The sequence below is a fragment of the Lichenostomus cassidix genome, chromosome 6, assembly GCF_008360975.1.
Source record: "Lichenostomus cassidix isolate B80296 chromosome 6, HeHo_3.0, whole genome shotgun sequence".
Taxonomy (NCBI): Eukaryota; Metazoa; Chordata; class Aves; order Passeriformes; family Meliphagidae; genus Lichenostomus; species Lichenostomus cassidix.
In genome coordinates this window covers 20264411-20286499 of record NC_139487.1, presented here as the reverse complement: position 1 = coordinate 20286499, position 22089 = coordinate 20264411, and the positions used below count along the sequence as shown (strand labels likewise).

The following is a 22089-nucleotide window of genomic DNA, read 5'->3' as shown; positions in this document are numbered from 1 at the left end:
AACTATTAATTTGGGGAGTTGTTCAACAAGCTTTCACCCTGTGAAATTCACTTCTATCACTTGGTTCAGCACAAGTCCTGTGTTCAAAATCGATCCTAAGGCAGACATTGCAGGTAGTTAAGCCTTATGCCTGAAAACTCTATTTTTAACTGACGTTGAGCTTTTTTTCTGGGTAATTGTCACTGCTTGCTCAAGTCAGTTTTGTGAGGGAGCTATTATGGCAGCTTGTGACAATAACTGGGATTCATTATATGTCTCTACAGGTCCTTATTAATGCTCTGATGTGCAGGTTTGGGTTTTAACTAGATAGGTGAGGTTGAGAGAGGCTGGAGGCAGATTCAAGGAGCAGGGTTCTTTCTAACTTAAGTAAAGAAGGCCTGTGCATGTTTAGTGTAACCTGTACAAAGACATTCTTTAGCTTACTAAAGAGCAAAAGGGGGAAATAATAAAAATATTGAAGTGGTACTAAAATATTTTGCTGTCTTGTTATACCTCCCTTCCAGAAGTGCATGTGCAACTGAATTTTTGCTATTTTGTGTGTGCATATACATAATATTTATGTGTGTATGTACATAATATTTATACTCAGATTGAAATTTGAGTTCTTTAACTGCAGTGAGTAATATATTTGAGGTTTCTTCTGTGTAGTGTTAGGTAGATATCCATTCAGGACCAGAAATTTGTATCTCCTGGTATGAATCCAAAGGATGAAAATATGGAGGGGGAAAAATTATTAAGATATTTCCAGAGCTTTAACTAAATAAGTGTAACATCACTGGAAACCGTATTTCCCAAGCAGAAGATGAAGTCACATTTAATGAAAAATTAGGTTGTTTTTAAGTGTTTTCTCTGTATCTACTAAATTTCCAAAGAAACAGTAAGGGATTTTAGTGAATGATGCTCAACTATTACAGTGTGGACCTGCTGAAGTAGGGGATTTCAGTAAGTGACTTCCATTTGCAACTTCCCAGAGTAAGACGAATTTCATTACTGCATTTAGGTGTTTATTCACTCTAGCTAGAGAGTCTAATTTATCATCAAAAGTGGATCTAAATGATTACAATAATTTCTTCTACTTCTACGTTCCTCTCTCTAAAGTTCAGGAGAACTCTGTGAATAGTTTTTATTGTGGTGTTTGCCCTTAATAAATAGATATTCTTTAAGTTACACTGCATTCATGGGCATTGTTTGTGATGGCAGCCAGAAGTGCCTCTTGTGACTGACTGTACACTGTCTTGTTGGCTCCTTTGTGGTGACCCCAGAAGGGACATCAAGCTGAGAAATAGTTAATATGACTTTCTTTGAACTGAGAGTATGAGGATGGCAAGCTGCAATTCTGTGTCATTGGGAAGTCTGCGTTGGTATGATATGATTTGTATTTTATCAAGTCTCAGTAAAGTCCAAAATTCTTCAGGTATAAATTCTTGTGTTTAGAAGCCAGAACTTGGCTTGTCTGTTAGACTAGCATCATGAGTTAGTCAGACTTAATAAAAGCAACCTCAGTTTTCTTTCTGCATCCCCAAAAAAACTCTCAGGAAGCTTAACTGAGGTGAGAAATGTAACTGAGTTTTGGCAGCTGAGGACAGGGCAAACCCAAGGGTAGGCTGGATAAAGAGCTGCTCTCTTTGGAAGAGGAGGAGTGGGGGTGGCAGTGGAGAAGGCACTATCCATGGCTGTCTTTGGAGTGGGTATTTCAGTTCCTCTTCAGTCCCCCCTTGGCTCTGGTACATCCAGAGTGTCTGGTGTTTATTGCTGATGAGTTCAGCATTAGGGATTTGTGTTTCTGCCAGGAGCATGGTGCAGAGCCCAGGCTGTTTACTAGGGAGGCCAAAACTGAGAAGTGTGGGAAGAGGGAAGGGTATGTGCAGGGTAGGCCTTTTGTGTTTCTCTTCAGAGATTAACTGGAGAGTGTCTTGTTAAGCCAGGAACAGAATTGTGTTTTCAAGTTACTGGGTTAGCTGCATGTTCTTTTGTATTTCTCTATTCCAGAAGAACTCTTAACTCAATGAGAAGAGGGAATTTAATCCCTTTAACATGTAGAGGAAATGGGAAGGATAGAAAAAATTGATACTGGTATCTAATATCTGGAAGACTGCAGAGCATTGGTACAAGACCATTTCAAGAACAGTAAAGAATCTGCCTTCATATGTCTTTGGATTTTTCCTCTCCTGTGGTCTCTTTGCTAATCTGCTTGTCTTCTAAAATGATTACTGCTACAAGAAGTCTTGTCTGTTGCTTGTGCAGAAATTCCTCTTGTATCCCCTTTAGTTTCTGTCTCGTAACAATTACAGGTTGATCTGTGGGTAGACCTGCATGCTTCCCTCTTGTGTGGGATGTCTGAGCCATCTTCGTGTGTGGATGCATTTCGTGGGCTCTCCAGCTGTCCTTATAAACTGCAGTATGATGCATGAACTAAATACATCACAGACCGAGTTTCTTTCTACAGTACTGGGATGCTGGCAGGCCTGTGGCAGAGCAGTGTGTGCCATGCAGAGGGTACAACCAGGGAAGGAGGCTGGACGGGCAGGGTGCACCAGGCGACATGGATCAACATAGTTCTGGGCTGCACCAAGGGACTCTCAGCTGAATTTGCTTTAATATTGTAGAACATGATTTTAGCTGTCTTCTGTCCACAAAGACACATGTGAGGTTGTGGGAAAACTGCAGAAAGTATGAAAAATTTTGCTTCCCTGCTTGTCTCTGGGTCATTCCCAGAACTTATGGTGGTACTGTTTCACTTCTCTGATGGTGGGTTGTTGTTTTTTTTTTTTTTCACTTCAAGGATGTCCCATTTGGCATATTTGTTAAGTTGCAGAATCCTTTACTCCTTCTGAAGTGTTGTAAGGCCATAACAGTTTCTTGTTTTCAGCAGTTGTTGTGTGAGATGCCTTGATGCATGTGTGGTATGAACGCTGAACCCCTTTTGACCCCATAGTCACATTGTTCTCACTTGCATGTAGAATCAAGCTAGCCTTTGTCATGCCTTGAAGGTGGCAAGAACTTATTTGTCTTGTGGTCTTGCAATGTTTTAATATGTGTACACTCAACAAAGAGACTGTTGCAGGGCAGATAAGTTGCTTGGGTCACTTTGCCCACCTTCATGTGTGCACATTGGAACACTGTGTTTTGACACATCACATTCAGAAAACCTCTGCATGAGGTTATTCTGGTGTTCTTGGTTTCTGAGAACTGGAATGAAAACAAAATTGTAATCTAGCATACCTGCATTAGGGAGTGGAATTAGGAAACGAGTTCAAAGATCCTAGTAAGCTTATATGGGGTGCCACCTCTTTGTTATGAGGAGATGCTGTAGTCATTTGCACCAACTCAGCTAATATTGTGTATTTAATCCATCTGTAGGGTCTTGTAGGGAAGGCAGGGTGGACAATGTGGTTGACATAAAATTTGAACAGTTGCCTAGGTATTGCAAAAACCTTTTTTGCTTAACATTGTCACTTCTAGAGAGACTGAGCACTCTGTGCAAGTTGTTCAGTGTGTCTTTGGGAATGGAACATTTCAACAGTCACATGAGCATTGTCTTACAACTTGCCTTTTCTCCTGGCCTCATCTTTGCTGCACCTGAAGCCCAGGCCAGGTCCCCAGACCCATGAGCTTTCCAGCAGCTGCTTAGGAGAGCCATGGCATGTGTTGGTACAGTACTCATCTCGCATGCTGTTTACAGAAGTTGAAACAACTGAATACGTTCTTCATAAGTAGACAAGATACGTTTTATATCTGTTGAAGTTGTAGATGGGGTCTTACTGTTGACAGTTGTTGTCAATGTACCACTTTGCTCTAATAGATGGAGCAGCTCCTTCATTATTCCCAAGCGTGCCTTCTGCCAGGCATTTGCTGTGGGCTCTCCGTGTGTGCTTATTGTTCTCTCTGTTTCATTGGTAGTGCCAGTTGAGCACAGCAGAGCATCTTTATCTTTCAGTGAAGACATTCAGCCTAGTTCCCTGTCTCTTTTGCCATTCTCTCTCTTTTTTAACAGTTATCAGATGCTGCCTTTTGCACTTTTTCAGTCCCTTCCTTTTAGCTATCCAGCTATCTCCAGAGTAACTGTGAATAACAGTAATTAGAAGGCTTCTGTGTTATCAGTACCCCTTTATAAACCACATCTGTTATGTGAATGGCTGCACTTACAGGTGTAGCCTTTATCCTGTTGCAAAAATCTAAGAGATTCCTTAAGCTTCTCCCCCTGTAACTGCTGACACTTCTGGATGGAGTCACAGTGTGTGAGTAGAGTATTGACAGAGAAACTTTAAGTTATCATTTCAGACTTGGTCTTGAGGTGGTGAAAGGGGTAGTACTTTTGCCTAAATAGGTGAACAATAGATAGGATAGATGACCCTCTGCTATCAGGATGGATTTGATGAGTGACATGTCCTGTTTCCCAGGTCTCTTGCTGCTAGAGAGGAATTAGCAGGATGGTTGTCCTTCTGCAGTTTCGTGCATTTTTGAGGGAAGTGGGGGAAGTCAGAGAGAGAGAGTATAGTCTTGAAACCAAAATATGACCTACTTCTGCTTCTCTCCACAGCTGCCAAAAGCCTGCTGAACAAGAAGTCAGATGGAGTGAAGGTAAGTTCTTGCTTTCCCATTTCACTGTCTCTCCCACCATCTGAACAGAAGGCAGTCACTCTCTCTGGTGCCCATTCCCTTCCTGGGTAAAACCAAAGCCCTGTCTTGTGGCTGGGATTGCTATAATCAGTGTCTTGTTATGGAACCCTGGGTGGGATCTTAGTGTTCCTTACATGCATACCTAGCTAAGTGCACCATTGTAGCAGCAGAAATTCCTTTTCCCCTTTCTGTAATGCATGGAGAACTGGTCAGCACTGGATTAGAAAGACCAAGGACTTGCTCAGTTGTGACACATGCCTCTGACTAGTCTGTCCTGTTCAATGCAGAGTGACTATGAAAATTGCACAGAGCAATTGTGACTGATGATACCCAGCAGACCTCATGGAAGTTTCTTTGTCTCCTTCCTTGGACGTATGATGAAGGTTGAGCTGGGAAGAAGGGTGGGGAAGGAGGAGCCTCCAAATGTTCATGTTTGGACAGAACAGAAACTGAGTATTGTGTTAAGAGCTCAGTTCATTTGCCTGAAGTTGAGGCACTCTCCTGTTCCCTTCTGAGAGGAATTACTTTTTCCCCACTTAAATGTCACTCTTCATGTTGCATGGTCATAAATTAATTCTGGAGGTCACATAGGCCCTTGCCAAGGCTCTGTTGTTGCAGGCAGCAGCCCTTTATCTGGTACTGGAGGAGAGACAATTATAGGCTAGAGCATGGTCGTCCCATAACAGTTCCAAAGAATAGTTGTCCTCCACATGGAAAAGAACAGTTGGGTTTATTTGCTTGCATTTTCTTTTGAAGTCCAAATCCTTCTCCACAACGGTTAGGTGGAACAGTTCATCTTCTGGTTTAGCACTGTGGGCAGTCTTCATTCTCCCTGTGCTGGGGGGCTGACATTCACACTGCAGGACCAGCACACTTGTTCTCTCCTGTTCTCTGGGCTCTTTTCCATTTTCACGAGGCTTTGTTTCCAGAGGGTTCACAGTACAAGCAGGCTGCTGGAAAAAGAGGTGTTTTCAGAAGAGTTGTTTTTATTTTGGGGACTGCTCTAGTAAAACATGCATTCTTACAGTTCTGCAGTATTCTTGCCCTATTGACACCCAGGTTTTGGGGTTTTTTGTTGGTTTTTTTTTATCAAAATGCTCTGTAGAAATGCTGTTCTTGCCCTAGGATTCTTGTCTTTGAAATGTGGCTGCAAGACTAAGCTTTTGGCCATTGCACTAGCCTGCCTCTTGAACAGACATGCACTAAACACATGCACACTAATACAGCAAGTGTGTTAGAGTTGTTGCATCTGTTGATGTTGAAAACATTACAGTAGAATTCCAGTGGAATGAGAATGGATTATCCTAAATGCTGTGAACTGAGAACCAACAGGTGCTTGCTTCAAAATCCAAATGAGGCAGTGGAGAAACAACTGGAAAACAGCAGGCACATCTACATAGTTTTGTTACCTATCTAGAAAAAAGAAATTACTTTCTTCTTGGGATTCTTGATTTCTGACAAGCTCTCAGGGAGTGCCACATCTTGGGTCAAAATGTTCAAAAAATGGACAAAGGATGTGCATGTAAATTTTGAGACACAACTTCCTGGTCATGTAGTTACATGGAGACCCTGTATGTTAGAAACTTCCAGCTCCATAGAAAGCTTGTAGTGTTTGGTTCACAGAGTACACGATGTCTTCCTCTGTGAAAAGGATAATTCTGGATTTACTTTTCTTCAGCTCTTTGCAGTCTATGTTGTTCCTTGTATGTGTAATTGAATACTTGAGATAAAGTGGAAAGTATATAAGAGAGCATAGCATTCTCTGTACATGGCGAAGGATATTGTCCTCTGGAAACCTCTGCTTCTGCAGGACACTGGAGACCTGCAGTCAAGAGTCTGCATGTAGCTTCCTTCCTACAAAGTGTTAGAGCAGTCTGGCTTTGCAGTGTTGCCCATGAGGTGCATTGCTAATGTTCACCCTGGGCTGAGGGCCCTCAGGACGGTTGTTTAAGCTTCCCATTTTCCCCAAATGGTGTCTATCTTCAGGTGTGGCCTTTGAGTCCTCATTTCTATAAGTGTTAAAACTCAGAAATAAATAATGTATTTCTTATTAAAATTCCTGTTTTGAGTTACTCTTCTGCTCAGTAATACAGACTTTTAAAAGTACAAGTTGTTTTCCCCCAGTGCTAACCTTGGACAAGACCGAGAGCGGGTAGTGGTCTCTGTGTGTTTGTAGTACATCCGTAACACTTCTGTTGTAGGATTTCTGTGACTACATGCTTACCTCTTTCCTTGTCCTACTGTAATGGGTACTGCATCCCATTAGTCATCCCATGGAAATGTAGCCTTTTATCATGTGCATTTGCTTATTGGAGCAGTACTGGCCCACTTGCCTGCTGTGGACAGTCTCTGTGCTGGTCACCGTCTGGTTGGTGATCAGTGATCAGCATACTTGTCATGTTTTGCTCCTTATGCAGGAAACTTGTAATTTTAGCTCCACTCACTTTCTCATCCTGTACAGCTCTGACAAACAACTTGTGCCAATGTTTGGTTAAGAGCATCTGGTCTTACTTGGGGCAAACAATGATTTTCTGCTCATTGCATTAGTGCAGAGCACAAATACTGTGGCTTGAACACCAACCAGATTTTCAGCTTTGTGGTATCCTTTTCATTCCCACTTCCTATATAAATTATTTTACATTAGATGTAGGTTTAGAACAAGCACTGCATGCTGTAGTTCTAACTGTAGTCTGCTGCTGACCACATGCCATCTGGTTAGGCTGTTTCTCGTGTTTCCTCCAGATAAGAAGACTGATTTGTTTCATGGTTGAGTTTTCTGTTTGCTTGTCTCTTACAACCTTCTTGGAAATAACTCTTTATGGAGATTTGAGGGAAAATATGTTCAGTTCCTTCATTGGTTTTATCTGATCCAGGGTGACTATGCATTATGAGACTGTCATCACAGATATCCACAAAGTGGATAAAGATATCCACAAAGAGTATTTCTTCCACAAATGGATTATTACACCAATAAACTTAATGGCTTTAAAGACATTGAGGAAAAAACACCACCAGTTTGTTTTAATTTACTTCTGTTCAAGGTAGCATTCCCCTCTCGGCTGGTATTCAGAGCTTTCTGTGCTAGAATTCTGCATTGTTTGACAAGTATAGTAGGAATTTTTATTACATAGTGTTACGCAAGCTTGAGTGAGGCATATACATCTTTCTCTTGCATTATTCCAAATAACTCCATGCAAATGTGTCTTTATTGAATATCTAATGCAAGGTGCAGCATGTACTTGTTGACTTGGCATAAATGAGAGAGGAATGATTTAACAGTCATATGTGGTCATATGAGCATCTAGTGTGAGTTGTGTTGAGCTGATATGTAAAAAAAACCCCACAATTTTTGTTTCTCTAGCAATAGGCTCAAATCCTTTGCTGAAGAAAGTTTAGTACTAAAGCAGTGACAATGGATGCATTTTACTTGGATCAGACCATTTTGGAAGGGAGTGGGAGAAGCTTAAATCAGAAAGGGAGGACAGGAAAGACACTTCTTTTTTTTTTAATTTCAATACTAGTGTGTCCACACTGGGGTTATTTTGATAAATTTCCATGGATATGACCCTCTCCTCTAGCAAATTCCTTTCCAAAAGCTATTTGAAGCATTCCTGGTTTTCATTTTGCACTGTTGCTTCTATTTCAATAACTAATTCTGCTAATTGGTAGATATTTCATCAGCTTGGCACTTGAGAACTTTTCCATTATGTTAAATAATGAATGATTTAAACTGCCTTGAATCTTAAATTCTGCCTGCTCGCCAAACCTTTGCAGTGCTGCACTCACTTTCTTCAAGCAGAATTTGGATCCAAGCTGTTGGAGTAGCAACAGGAAAGCCCAAGTTTTATCCCCAAGGAACATGCTTTTCTGCTTTCGAATTCAGAAAGTGAGGCTAGAAGATGCTGAGTGACGAGTTGCAGATCCATGTAATATACCACATATCTTGTGGTCATCACTGTAGGTCCCAGGTATTTTTTTAAGATTCTAAAGTTATGAGCAACATTGTGCAGCTACCATTTTAAAATTTACTTCAGATAGGTTTACATCAAATTTATTTGCTTTTTTGTTCCCCTTTCTGCCTGTAATCTGGACTTGCCATCTACTGCAAGGTGAGAGAGAGTTGAAGGAGTGGGCTGGGGCAAACACCTGGATGAAGATTAAGGACACTTTATGCCGAGTGTCCTTCCTCTAACCTTGTCCGGGTCTGGGCTGCCTGTAGTTAGTCCTAATGTTGATTTTTTTTGTCTCTGGGTATCACTTCAAACGGTCGTGTTCCCTTTTTTCCAAAGGGGCATTTCACTTCCTGCTGGTGTGAGAGGCTGTGTGTGTTTCCAGCTCTAGCAGGAAGAACTGGAAACACACACATTTCTGTAATCAGAATTTGTTAATGTACAAAGTGGTATTTTTTATTAAGCATGTAATTGCAAATATTTTTAAATTGCTCCTTGTCTAAGCTCTTTGTCAGTTTCTTATGTTTTTCTTTCTTATTTACTCCTGATCACTTGGATTTGTGACTAGAAGGTACAAAATTATATCAATAATGTTCCACAGGCCCACTGTAACACTCTGTGTAAATAGTAAATCGTGGCGAATGCTGAGAGATGCAGGAGGTTTTAACAGCATTCACTTACAATGCTCTGCAAAGTCTGTTGATTTTCTACCTTGTCTTTCTGCCACATGCACTCTGTTTTCTTTCCCAGTAAAAGCTAAATAGCACATCTGAAAGGAGAATTTAGCTAAAAGAGTAAAAATCCTTTTTTTTGGTTCAACAAGGTTAATGTTGTAAAATCTGCCCTTTATATTACATAACTGCAAAGAGGCTCCGAATACCATTTGTTCTGCTGTTTGTAAAAAACATTGCAGTAAGTGTACATTTTATGCCTGACGGGCACCAGCTTTCCCTGCCCTTTGCCCAATAAAGAGTATGCAGGGAAGGAAGGATGCTCTGTAGACTGGCTTGGCTGGTGGGAAAGCAGTTGGTGAAAGCATGTTTAAACAGAGAAGGCACAGTAGCAAGGTGAAGCAGCCTATAAAATCTGCAAGGGTCAAGTAATATCCACCCAGTGACCTGCAGGAGTTGATGCTCCTACCTCTGTATCTGGACTTGTTATAATCTTAAAGCCATCCTGTTTAAAGATTGCTTATGGTGAAGCTAAACAGGGGGAACCCAAGTTCATCTGAACAACAGAGTTTTGTGCTGAACTGTTTTATGCAAGACACCTGGGGAGTGCTTCAGATCTGTTTAAGTGCTGACATCCAGCAGCACATTATACCCATATCTGATGCATTCCGTTTTTTCCCTGCATTGTTGTAATGCCTAGAAACACTGAGATCAAGGGTCCAGTGTGCTTAGCTAGTAATGGCTAAGCAGAAAATCCCTGTCTCTTAGCATACAATTTAAATAGACAAGCTGACAAAAGGGCAAGAGAGAAGATGGATTGAAAAAGATTAAATTATTTGCTCAGCATCACACAAAAAGGGCTACAGCAGAAGTAGAAATAGGAACTCAGATTTCCCGGTTCAAGATGACTCTCGGTGAGCTGCTTTTAGTTCAACACTTTTTTCCTACCTTAAGTGCTGAAATGGCTATATGTGGCTAGCACAGGTCTTTCCCATAAGAATTTTTCTCCTGTGTTTTATAAACAAAGATAAGGTTTGGATGTTATTAAAAACAGTGTCTCGAGATTTGGACAGTTCAGGCCTGGCCAATCAGGCCTAGGGGGAGGTTTCTGACTGACCAATCTGGGTGACCTCTGAAAAGTCTATATAAGTTGGAATCAAAACAATAAAGCTCTCTTTTTTCTTGCCACGCTGAGAATCTGGGTCTTTTTCTCTGCTAGTAGCTCAACAGCAACAGCTATGCTGTCCATAGGAATATGAGCTGCTGCAAGCATGGTATTTTAACATAAATACTGTCAGAATCAAGCTGGAGATGAACTGCATGTAGAAGATCAAAACACAAAAAGCTGTTAAAAAAAAAAATAGCCATGTTAAGTTCCCAGGACTGTGAATGGGACCTTGCTTGAAATCACTCTATTTCTTACAGTGTGTTTTAGTATGTGTTGTGGAGTAATTTGCACTCACCATTTCCAGTATTGCTGCTATGCTGAAGGGACAGTGATTCTTCAGGTTGTCTTCTGTCACCTGCTGACTTCTGGTTTTTGTTACCTAAAGCAAGACTCTTCCTTAAGTTTCACTGTAGAGAATCTGCTCCTCTTTCAAGATGAGCACCTAAAATTCATACATAGAACTGTAACAAACACTCATCCCTAGGTTTGTTGTCTGTACTGCTTTGGGAGAATGTTTTGTCACTCAGGTGTAGGGAAACTCTTAAAGTGATCAGTGAGGTACTTTACCATAGGCTGTGTCTGCCTTTAACAATTTTTTTAATTCCCTGGGACATCTCTGCACTGCCTAGTAGTTCTTAGAGATGTATCTGTGTTGTGGAAGGGAAAGAGAACTCTATAACTAAATTTCTGTTCTTATTTACTTTGCTAAGTTGCAGTCACATTACAAGAAGAACAAAAAGTTTTGCTCACTCAGCTAGTCACCTTGGGAAGGTAACATAGATGGTTCTGATGCAGCTCTTAAGATGTATTGGGAGATTGCTCTGGTTTTAGTAACTTCCTTGTATATGATTTGTCTTAATAAGTTTTGATGCTTTAGCCCTTACTGACAGTGCCTCATGTTGGCATTATCTAATGTGTCTTGTGTTTTAGTAGTACTTTCATGCTCTGGTCGTAACAGAGACCTCACTCCCTGCCTTTTTCATACTGCCAACCTAGCTTTCCTTCCCCCTGTTATTATAGTAGCCAGTAATAATGTGCTTTCTGGGATTTCTACACTACATCATGCCCTGTTAATAAACTAATGCTGTTTTAAATTTAGCTCATACTCTAATTAAATTCTGATCTGCAGAGGGTTCTGTTTCCTCCTGTGTCAGTGTTACTTGTCCCTCTGTATAGGAGGGTGTTTGCTTTCTGCATGGCTTGGTTGGTTCTTTTCATATTGAACCTTTTGTTTGTATCTTAACATTTTCTGTCCCTTTTCCTTTTGTAACTTATTGGAAATCTGTACGAATTTCAAACAAGACTGTCTTTCTTAGAGACAGGTTAACCTCAGTATCCATATAGTCTCTTTTCATCTGCTGCAACTTACAGGATACACTAAAAGTAATAACTGAAGTTTTTAATTGTGAATGTCCACTTTTCACAGTTAAAACTTCCCTTTTGTGATGGGGTACAAGGATTCCTCTGGGTAGCTGGCAGCCTAAGTATTGTATTCATGCACTGATAGTAAATCCTATTTTAGCTCTAGTTTGAGGAAAAGCCTGTGGAGAAGCTAAATTGTCCTGAAAGAATATGAGAGGAATCACAAATTTGTAAACCATGTAATGGCAAGCCCTATGTTGTGCCTCCATGAACTGGAAGATTCATGAGCCAAATGCTGAACAGATCAGGGTCTGTCTGTACTGGAATGAAAGATCAGATTAGGCAGAAGCTTTGCTGGTTTGATTCTGTTCATGCAGTGGCTATATGACTGTGGACTGTATGGTGTGATTAGGAATGTGGTTCTGGGAATGAGGTGAACATGGGCACTTGTGCTTGCAAAGACATACCAGTCTGTGTGTGTGCTTGAGCTCTGAAATGAGGATAGCAGGAATGAAGGCAATATTCAAGGGGAGAGCTGTGAAGGCCCAGTGGGCGTATGAAATGGGGAAGTACAACTCCATGGCCTGTACTTTGTTCGCAGGCTGCTCCAGCTGTGGGCTGTGGTAGTGTGCAGGACTCCAGAGCTACAGAGCTGAGCCCGCGCCATCATGTCTGTTGACTGGGGTGTGCTGTCCTACGCTACTCTGTAGCCTAGACTGTAGTAAGCAGCAGAGAAATAGCCTAGATAGTACCGAAGAGGAAGGGTAGATGGAAAATGTGTGTGGAGACAGTGAGGGGAAGGAGTAGCATTGTAATGCTGAACAACCTGGCAGGTTCAGCTTGCACTGGGTGATGTTGAGAGTTAAGTCAAAGAGGAGGGAAGTGCACGCTGAGCCTCATTTAGAGTGCAGTTTGGTGTGAAGGTGTCTTTGAAGATGACTGAAGATGCTGTTGAACAAGAGTAGAGTCCAAGAACATTGAGCAGTGTTTGAACCTGTTTGTTCTCTTCCCAGTATCTGAGAATGGAAAGTGTTCTGGCTGTTGAGTGCTTCTGTCTTTCTTGTTTGAGCATTTGTGCACCTTACCTCTTCAATCAGCCCCAAATTCTATGTGAAGGAGCCTTTCTCCTCCCCATGCTATGCACAGAAGTTCCCTCTTCCTTCTTTAGCCCCTAGGGGTGCCTTTCTATTGTGCCCTCCTCCCTGCCCTCTAATTTGAGTTACAGGCCCCCCTCTGCATCCTCTAAATGTGAACACACAGGGGGCTTCTGCCTACCTCTTCAGTGTGGCTGGGGAAGCTGCCCCATTTTCTGAGGTGGGAGAGCACAGAGAGACACCCCCTTGCATCCCACATCTTGTGCATATATATTGCTCTCTCTTCTTTTCTACTTGTATCAGTGTGTGGGGCACCTATGTTCTGACCTCAGCGTTTGAGGGGATAGGGGTCTTCAGCCCTGCCCTTTCCCCTGGTTATAGTCATGTGCTTTAATGGTGACTTCTCTCTGCTCCTTTTTGTGTGTCTGTGCACTTCTGCTGCTGCTTATAACTGCCTCAGGGGAGCATTATTGGCGGGGGCCCTTGCTGGCACCCTAATGTGTGAAGAGTTTCTGTGCTTTTCTTCTCATCTCCTCTCTTCCCTTCTCTTTCCCTCTCTCAATGATGTGTCCAGAAAAGGAAGTCGAGCTCCAGTGTGCATTTGATGGTGAGCACCTCCCGTAAGCTGCCTGCGATTCGTGCCTCCGCCATTTCCATGCCATGCACGCTCAGCTTGTGCTCATCACCCTACATAGCATGTCCGTGCAGGGGGGTGGCAGGGGGGATCAACGTGCACTTAAGGGTCCATGTCCTCACCAAAAGGGCTCTGGGATCCTCTGGCCCTTGGCCACATACAGCTCCCATTTTGTGCAGAAAATCCAATGGCTGGCAACTCAGTTTGACTTTGCCTGCTCTGAGTGTGAAACAAAAAAAAAGACAGTGGTTCTCCTGGGCTCAGCAGAGCAGGTGTGTGCCTTGCCTGGATGTGAGGCTTTGTCATTCTGTTGCAGAGGTGCCAAAAAGAGGAACAGGTGCTTTGCCTGGTGTTGGCGCTATCATCCTTGATAGGAGCCTTGCAGTGTAAAACAAACTGGGAGTCACACCAAATGTGGCAGAGACTGATGGGGCTTCGCTGTTCAGGTGAAATGTGGGGGCACAGCACCACTGGGCAGCTCAGAGCTGCCATCACTTCTTTTTTTAGCATACTTACTGAAAACGTTTGTCAGAGCCTTTATAATCCAAAACTTCCTTTTGTCCTGATCTTGTTTATGTATCCCAGCATGACCAAATACCCAGTAACTACCTCCTCTATCCTGTTCATTTCCTTTTTCATCCATCAAGGTGTTTGACTTCTATAAAATTTGTCAAAAAAGCAGTCAAATCCAAGGGAGCAAAGAAGAAATTGGCCAGTGTCATATTGTCTAGAGTCATACACAGCCCAATGACACGCTTTGACACCAAGATATGAACAGTAACTATAGTACAAAAATCAGTTATTGTATTATCTCCTTCACACAGAAAAATAACAGAAAATATTTCTCCTGTTTCAGATAGAAATAGGAATGTTACAGTACTGAAAAAGCAGAATAATTGGTTTTGCATTACTACCTGGAAGATAATTCTCTTCTTCCTCCTTCAATGACAGCTTCAAACTATGTAAAAAACCACACCAAAAAAGTAATCCCAAAGTACTGCTTTGAAAATCTGATGTGAATGACTAACTTTTCACCAGCCCCGCCTTTATGTGGGGCAGAAGTTCATTGTGCCTTTCTTGCCCTTCTTTTTTGCCTACTGCCAGTAATACTTAAATTCCCTTTGCATGTTGTTTTAAAGCAGCTGGGATATGTAAACCACGTAAGCATCAGCCTCTGAAAACATGGAAGCAATGAAAGTGCAATGAAATAACCAGAGACAGCCCATGTGTTGGTACCTACTTTCTTTTAGTTGGCTACATGGTGTGTCCCTACGATATGAGCACTGGTCTGTTTTCTTTCTCTTGCACTCTCTGTGTTGTTTGTGCCTGTCTGTCTGTCTCTTGTCAAGCTCAGGAAATGTTGACAATTGCTGTGCCAAAACTAATCGTGTCACAGATCTTAAGAGGGGCCTGGCACCTTTTTAGGTGAATTGGCCTCTTTTAACTTGACTTGTAAAGAATTACCAAGGATTGTACCCTGGCCAGTGACTGGCATTGGCTGGCAGCAGGGGGAAAGGAAGGGTAAAAGTTGGCTGTGCTGCCTGCGCCCCTGGAAAGGGAAAGCTATTTTTTTCCAGAGAAGGGCAGTTGGTTAGATGGCCACAAGACATGAGTGTTTGCAGGAAGCTCAATATGTCAGATACCTTCCTTCACCTGAGAAAGAGCTGTGAAAAATGTGTAGACTAAGCTGCCTCTAATTTCATTGGGACTCTATCCTGTAGTAAAATGCTATACAATTCTGGACTAGCAAACATGATACTTGGTCTTCTTCAGCCCACTGGCTGGGGAAGAATATGATGGATGAACTGGGTGCTCAGTGCAGCCTGGAGGGTAGGCTATGTGGTTTGGGTGTGTGTGGGTTTGTACTTTATAAGGCAACAAAACACACCTAACAAGCTGCTGTCAACTATTTTTTCAGAACAATGGCTTCCTGGATTTTTGTTTAGCTTTTGTTTGGTTTATTCTTTTTCTCATTTGACCTTAGTTATAAAGCCTCCAAAACATTGGAATTATTTTTCTATAGCTTCTTTCATGCTAATTTTATCTTCTTATCCCAATGGACTAAGAAAAATGGGTTACATTCCTCTCACTGGAAGAGGTTTGGAAGATAGAACTCTGCATTAGGGATCACTGTTTCTGAAGAAGTACAGGAACCTCAGTGCTGTGTGGAGAGGTAGACCAAGGCATTGTCAGAAGTTTGATTGTGTTTATGCCACAAAATAGCTTGGGATTGATTTTTTCAGGTTGATCTGCTTTTCTTTGACATCCACAGTGACCTGTTATCTCTTCTGCCATCAGGCTGGAAATACATGCATAAAACAAAAGAGCACTCTTGGAAGGCCAGAGTCTTAGGACAATGCAGGGATGTATAGGAAGAGGCAGCAAGCAGTAATTTCTGTAGTATTTTTCCTTTCTTAGCTTGGAGCTTGAGTGTATTATATGCTCCTTTTTTTCCATGGACTTCTAAAGAATTCATTCCGGCCTCTCTCTCTTCTTCTTTCTCTCTCCACCTGCCCCATCTTCCTCTTCTGTTTCTCCTCTCTCCCTCTCCAAAAGGGATAGTTAAGCCAAGACATGTTGCTTGTGAAGAAAAACTGAGTTATTAGTAGGTGTGCGTTAGGTGTCGGTCTTATAAGATCTGTCACTGGTTGACATAATTATACCTTTGGCAGATGTTTTCCAGCTTAGCATTTGAATTCTGCATTATTTGTGGTGTTTGTGGTGTGGTGATGGGGGCCTGATGTTTTGCAGTATGAGTTTGCACTCCCTGAGCAGTGGGATAGAGAGCCACTGCAATGATGGCACACTACTGTGAGCTTCCATCTGGTGCCCCGATCTGTAAACTAAGAAGTTTGAGTGAGCCTCCTGCAGTGCCAGTTTTGACCTTGTTGCTGGCATCTGGCAGGAAAAGAGACAAAGCCTGGTATGGGGGTCACATGTGGGCTGGATTTTGTGGGCTGGGAAGTATATACTAATGGACACAAGTTTGGCTTCCTACAAACATAGACTTGGCTCGTTCCTGATGTACATGACTCAATGGGATGATTCTTTTCAGCAAGCTGGTGATTACCTCACTGTTGTGCTGTATGAATGCAGGAAATGGAGATTTTATTCTTCTACCACAGCTACAAGAGAGACTGAAGAGGGAAAAGATGAAAAGCTGCTGGGCACCAGCCAGAGAACTTCCTATTTGTGGAACTACATTGCCTTTTCCTTATGTCCCAGTCCCATTCCTTTCCATATTTTGGTCCTGAAATTTCTTTGTTCAGGTCACAGCAGGGATAAAACACATCATACATCACCTTTTCTCTACATTTTCTAGGGCTGACCACACTTTTACTTGGATCAATAGATGCTCTGGAGCCCTCACATTATCATATACCTAGAACTGTTTCTGTACACTTTGGGACTCCCCAGACTTGACTTTCATTTGTGCCCTGTTTGAGACCATGAATATTGTGTGTCTCTCACTTCTGTAGTCTCTTTCTCTTGGGACAACTGCCATCTCTCATTTTCCTTCACCAGATGTTTTTGTTAGTGCTCATTGCAGGATTCTTCCCACTCCTTTGGGCTGCTGCCTTTTCCCTTCTGTTTTCCTTCCTTATAGCTCTAGCAGTCCATTCACATTTGGATTTTGGTACATCCCTTACAACTTCTGTTGCCTCTGTGGGGAGGATGATGTCCAGCAACCCGGCCAGCACTCCTCCTTCCTCCCTCTTCTTGGTGATTGAGCCTGTGGGGATGGTCGGGTCTGAGGAGATGGTTGGGGTTGAAGCAATACTGTCATTTTCTTGCTGCCTCTGCTGCCCAGCAGGGGAACTAAAACCATGTTTTTCTGTCTCAGCCACAGAGCAACAACAAAACCAGTATAGTAAGCACTGCAAAAGAAACACCCCCAGTGCAGACGTCCATGGTATCTTCCCCAACCGCTTTTTTTTTTCCTGTTTGGTTTAATTTTGATTCTGTCCTCTCCCCTTCTCTCCTTAACCCCTTTCCCGAGTGCTGCTTGTGCCGCTCTGTTTCAGCTTATGTTTTGGCTTCGTTCTGTGTGTGTCCCTGTGCTGCTGTGGGGCCTGATCACAGCCTCACAGGCTTTGGGATGGGGGTGCTGAGCACAGCTGTGGTTGGGTGTGGGGATCGCAGCTTGCCTGGACTTCCCCGTGTGCCACACCTGTATAGTTCTGTGTGTCCCGTTCAACTGTTCCTGCTGGCTTTGGGGAGGGTGGTTTGGAAGAAGAGAGTGTCAAGCTCCATCCACTCTCCAACACTCAGGAAATGGAGGATGGACTTCAGGCCACCACAGAAGAAAGGGCAGACAAAGGGGTGTTAGAGGAATTCTTTGATGGCCTATTTGGCCTGCTCAGTTGAGTGGCTGATCTTCTGCCGCTCACTGACTTGCTGGGCTGGCATTTCCTGTTTGGGCTGTGTGCAGGCTCTACAGTGCCCAGTGTCAAGTACACTGATCAGCACAGCTCAGGTGTGTGGCCTGCCTCAGTACCTGTGGAAGATCAGGCAGCAGTGCAGCAAGTGGCAGAGGCAGATGGGTGAGTGTACAGCACTGCCCAGCACTGTCCCTCATGCCTTCACTGAGCCACCCAGTAAGAATGACAGCTGTGGGAGGAGATGGTGCAGGATCCTGAAGTCTTGTCCTTATAATGATGGGATGAGTGTAGGAGCTAGTTAGCACCCATAGGCCTGGTAGCTGCTCTTTGTTGTCTGTCTCTGGAGAGTTGGATTTGGCATTTTTGGGAGGTGAGAGGGTGGGATTTGGTGTTGGGTTTTTTGTTGTAAGATGAAGGATTCTTGGGACACTTCATAATTTTCTGCTTTCCTTTCACCAGCTTTGTTCATGATGTTTTTGATACTGAGAGAGCCTTTCTAAATCATTAAATATGGTTATTATTGAAATTGAAGCTCATTCAGAGACTTTTTGAAAAATGTACCTTTTTTCACAGTTCCTTATCAACTCTTCTCTGAGAGACATTGAGGTGGTCTGGCTCATCCTTTTTTTATTATGGAAATTATGAATGTCCCTTTTTTGGGATAAAATACCCAGCAACCTTTCCAAAAAACTGGGAGACAAAGGCCCCAGCTCAGTATTATCCTTTCTTCCCCCTCTCCCTCCTCCAAAGCATTTTCCAGTGAGGACACTGCTGAGGGGTCATTACTTCATGAAAGGCTGCAGAGGGTGCAGACTGGCTGCTTGGTTGCCTTCTGGTGTCTGCGCCAGCGTGGTTCACTGGAAGCGAATTGGGAAGTGGGGGCAATTGCAGGGAAACTGGGGGCTTTGTCTCCTTGTGACTGTAGCTTTTAGTGCAGCCTCTCTTAATGAAACCTGTGCAGGAAGTGTGTGCACACGCCCACAGGCATATGTGTGCTGTTTGGAGTTTGTGGTTTGATTTTTTTTTTTTTTTAACGTCAGTCACCTTTTCTCCACGTGCTGGGGACTGAAAATAAAAGAGAGAATGCTTTGGAACTGGAGTTTAATGATTCTTCCATCCTTTCCTAGGAGCCTCAAACAACTGTTGTCCATAATGCTACAGATGGCATAAAGGTAAGGGATGGGAGTGTTGCCAGAAAAAAACTCTGCTTCTCTCTTGTTCTTGTCTTCGTGCGTCTTAATTCAGTTTCTAGTTTTCCAATGTCTGTTTTGTAGCATGCTCCTGAATACTGCTGGCAATAGACTAGGAAGGTTATGTTATATGTCTGGGGTCTCTGGAAGAGGCTGAGTAAAGACAACTGTTCAGATACTAACATCTTTTTCCTATTGTGGTGTATAACCACCACTCTCTTTTGTATGTGGGATGGAAGATATAGGCACTTAATCACTTCTTTTTCCCCTGTAAATGGACACTTCCTTTGAGAAAGCCTAGGAGCCCTCCTTTAGCTTCTTGTGGCTATTCTTCCCAACAGAAATGGATTTCATTTGACAGTTTGGTAATTTCCATCCTTGTAAAAGTTCTGGGTTAATGGCTGGAACAGGCAAAAGCTGAGCAGAGATGCTGTTACATTTTGCTTTGTATTTGGCCCGCTTTCATCCAAATCTTCTTTGTATCATCCTCTCCCTGCCATCCCTGCCAACGTTTTTGTGCTTTTCCCCATCTTTCTTCACAAACAAATCAAACTATTTGCTCGTGCTCCCAATTGCTGATGCCTGGTAATGCTCTGTTCTGCCGTGCAGGGTTCCACAGAGAGCTGTAATACCACGACTGAAGATGAGGATCTGAAAGGTAGGTATTTTGCCTGTAATTTCTAATACAGTTAAGTGTAGGCAAGGGATTCTAGAGATTCGATCATTGCCTTGAACTAGCTTTCCAGATTTCTGTGTCTGACTCAGTTCATAAATTCGCCATGATGTTGTCATTCCTGTCACAGTGGGACCATGCACTGGGGAACCAGCTGACTTGGACTCTGTGGTATATAAACACAGTTTGCCCTGAGCTAATTTGGTTTTGCCTCAGAGTTGGAATTCTTTTCTTGCATATATCATAATCTGTTCATCTCCAGTCCATTTTTAGGTGTGGAAAATCCCTGCCAGTCCCTTGAGGTTTGGACTCTGCTTGTGTTTTTATGTTTTATGTAGATTACAGGGAGTTGATACCTCTGTTACTGCTCAGTCTCCCTCTTCACTCCTTTCTGGCAATCTCTTTTGTGACATACACAGACTTCCCTTGTTATTTTTTCTCTTTGGGTCTATTTTTGTTTCTAAGATGAAGATCATTCTCAGCCTGTTGTCCTTGACTGAGATATCAGTAGAGGGAGAGGCTGAGAAAAGATTTCATGCCTTTCAGTGACCATATAATAAATATTCTGTACTTGTAAAAGTCTTTAAATTAAGGAGCTCCAAGTTCCCTATCTGCCCATGTTGTTTGAGCAGCTGTCTTTTGCCTGACCTCCCTAACGAAGGACGAACATACATTTTCCTGAATGAGCAAGTTCAGGATGGGTGAATGTAGTTTGCATTCTGAGGCAAATGTGTTAATAGCTTGCATTTTGAGGCAGAGGTATTCTTATTCTCCATGTAGTTCATCTGAGTTACATATCCAGGGAAAAATCCGTGCTGACCCTGTGATGTAGCAGCAATGTCACCTCTGTCAGCTGGGTTAGTTCCTGATGCTTTTCCTGTGGCTTGTCACAAACTGCTGGCTCCTCTTCTGAGGAATCACAGGGAGCAGAAATGCATGCCAGTGAGTGAATGAGCTCTGCAATACAGATTGTTTCAGTTAAGACCTGGCCTCATTACAGGACAGTATTCTAGCTCCCACCTTTTTGCCAAAGAGTAATCCATGGTTTAAGAGCCTAGTTTCGAGGGATGGGAACTGGATGGATTTTGTAGGGCAGTAAAGAGTTTGATTTATCTAATCTCTGCTGGATAGCCATAGAGCAGCAAATCGAACAGATATTTGCCCAGAACCTTGTCTCCTGTGGCAGTTTTTATTCTGGAGAAGTCCCATGCTTGAACCACCTGATCCAATAGGTGTTGTAAGTCAGGAATGCAAATGCTGTGAGGAAAAGAAGGCTAGTATTGGAACAGAAAGTGGGGAGGAAGGAAGGCAGCTGGTCAGTGTACAGAGTTGTATAGGACTACATTGCTACAGATCAAAACTGTGTTTTGTGGGTTTTGGCAGAGTTTAGAAAATTTTGTTATGGTTCTAATAGAAGGGAGTTTTTGAATGGTAAATGGGAAGGAAAGAGTTTGCACAGTAGTGGTTTTTGCTCTGACCAGCTCTGCTAATGTTAATGCTTCAGTTTTCAGTGTAGTAATGTTCACCAGTATTCCTTGTCCATTCCTGTGCTTCCACATTTTAAAATAAACAAGCACTTGAGCAAAACTAAGTAGACCAAAAGGTTTGAGATAGTTGGAGTTCTCAGTGTTCTGCATAGACATGACTCTGGGAAAAGGGAAGTGCTTGTTCAGTTCCTCTGCCAACTTATTTAAATAGACACCATTTACACAGATCAGTTCTGCTGTGCTGTAGGAGACATTGTCTTTATCCATCAGTGACAGTTGCCTCAGGGATATGTTGTTTCCACTGTGGTGGCGCTAAAGGCAGTGTGTGTTGTCGTTCTTCCCCAGCCCCCTGCCCTTGTGTCATTCTAAATTGCACAGCAGGTTCATGTTGTAGAGCTGTCTACTTGGCTTTGCCCTGGAGGATACTCCTGCATGTTTTGTGCCCAGCATTGTGGTTTCTTTAATGTTCTCCTATTTCCTTTCTCTTTTTTTATTTACTGAACTTGCGTGTTTTGTTTGTGTTTGTGTTTTAATTCCCTGCCATGCTAGCTCCCCCTCTCTCCACCGGGGACGGCAGCTCAGTGCTTGAAGGACGGAGGCACAGTGAGAGCAAAACACAGACTGAGTCCATGCAGTCCCAGCTTTCTCTCTGTTTCTCAGCCAGTAAGTCCAGGGGTGCAGTGCTTCACAGCATCTTTTTCCCACCCCTTCCTCCACCCTTCCCATTTCTCCATACCCAAGATTTTTCCTCTCCTCAACTTCTTTCCAAAATGTTGATTTTTCATTTCCAGTACTCCAGAATAAAAAGAAATCATCTCCCTTCCTGCAAAATACCCTCCTTTGCACACTGAAATTTTC

The 22089-nt window shown here is 42.7% G+C and overlaps 1 protein-coding gene across 12 annotated transcripts in view; it reads left to right on the top strand.

The window, feature by feature from the left end:
- Positions 1 to 22089, top strand: part of CAMK2G (calcium/calmodulin dependent protein kinase II gamma) — a 134443-nt gene that overhangs the window by 101057 nt on the left and 11297 nt on the right. For 4 of the 12 annotated variants that reach the window (XM_085065561.1, XM_085065559.1, XM_085065557.1 and 1 more), the window contains exons 13-18: positions 4541 to 4581; positions 13440 to 13472; positions 17344 to 17412; positions 19009 to 19053; positions 19681 to 19729; positions 21781 to 21894. In XM_085065561.1, coding sequence (XP_084921687.1) covers positions 4541 to 4581; positions 13440 to 13472; positions 17344 to 17412; positions 19009 to 19053; positions 19681 to 19729; positions 21781 to 21894 — 351 coding nt within the window. The remainder of the gene's footprint in view (positions 1 to 4540; positions 4582 to 13439; positions 13473 to 17343; positions 17413 to 19008; positions 19054 to 19680; positions 19730 to 21780; positions 21895 to 22089) is intronic. The other 8 variants (XM_085065560.1, XM_085065566.1, XM_085065562.1 and 5 more) reach the window with 7 other exon arrangements.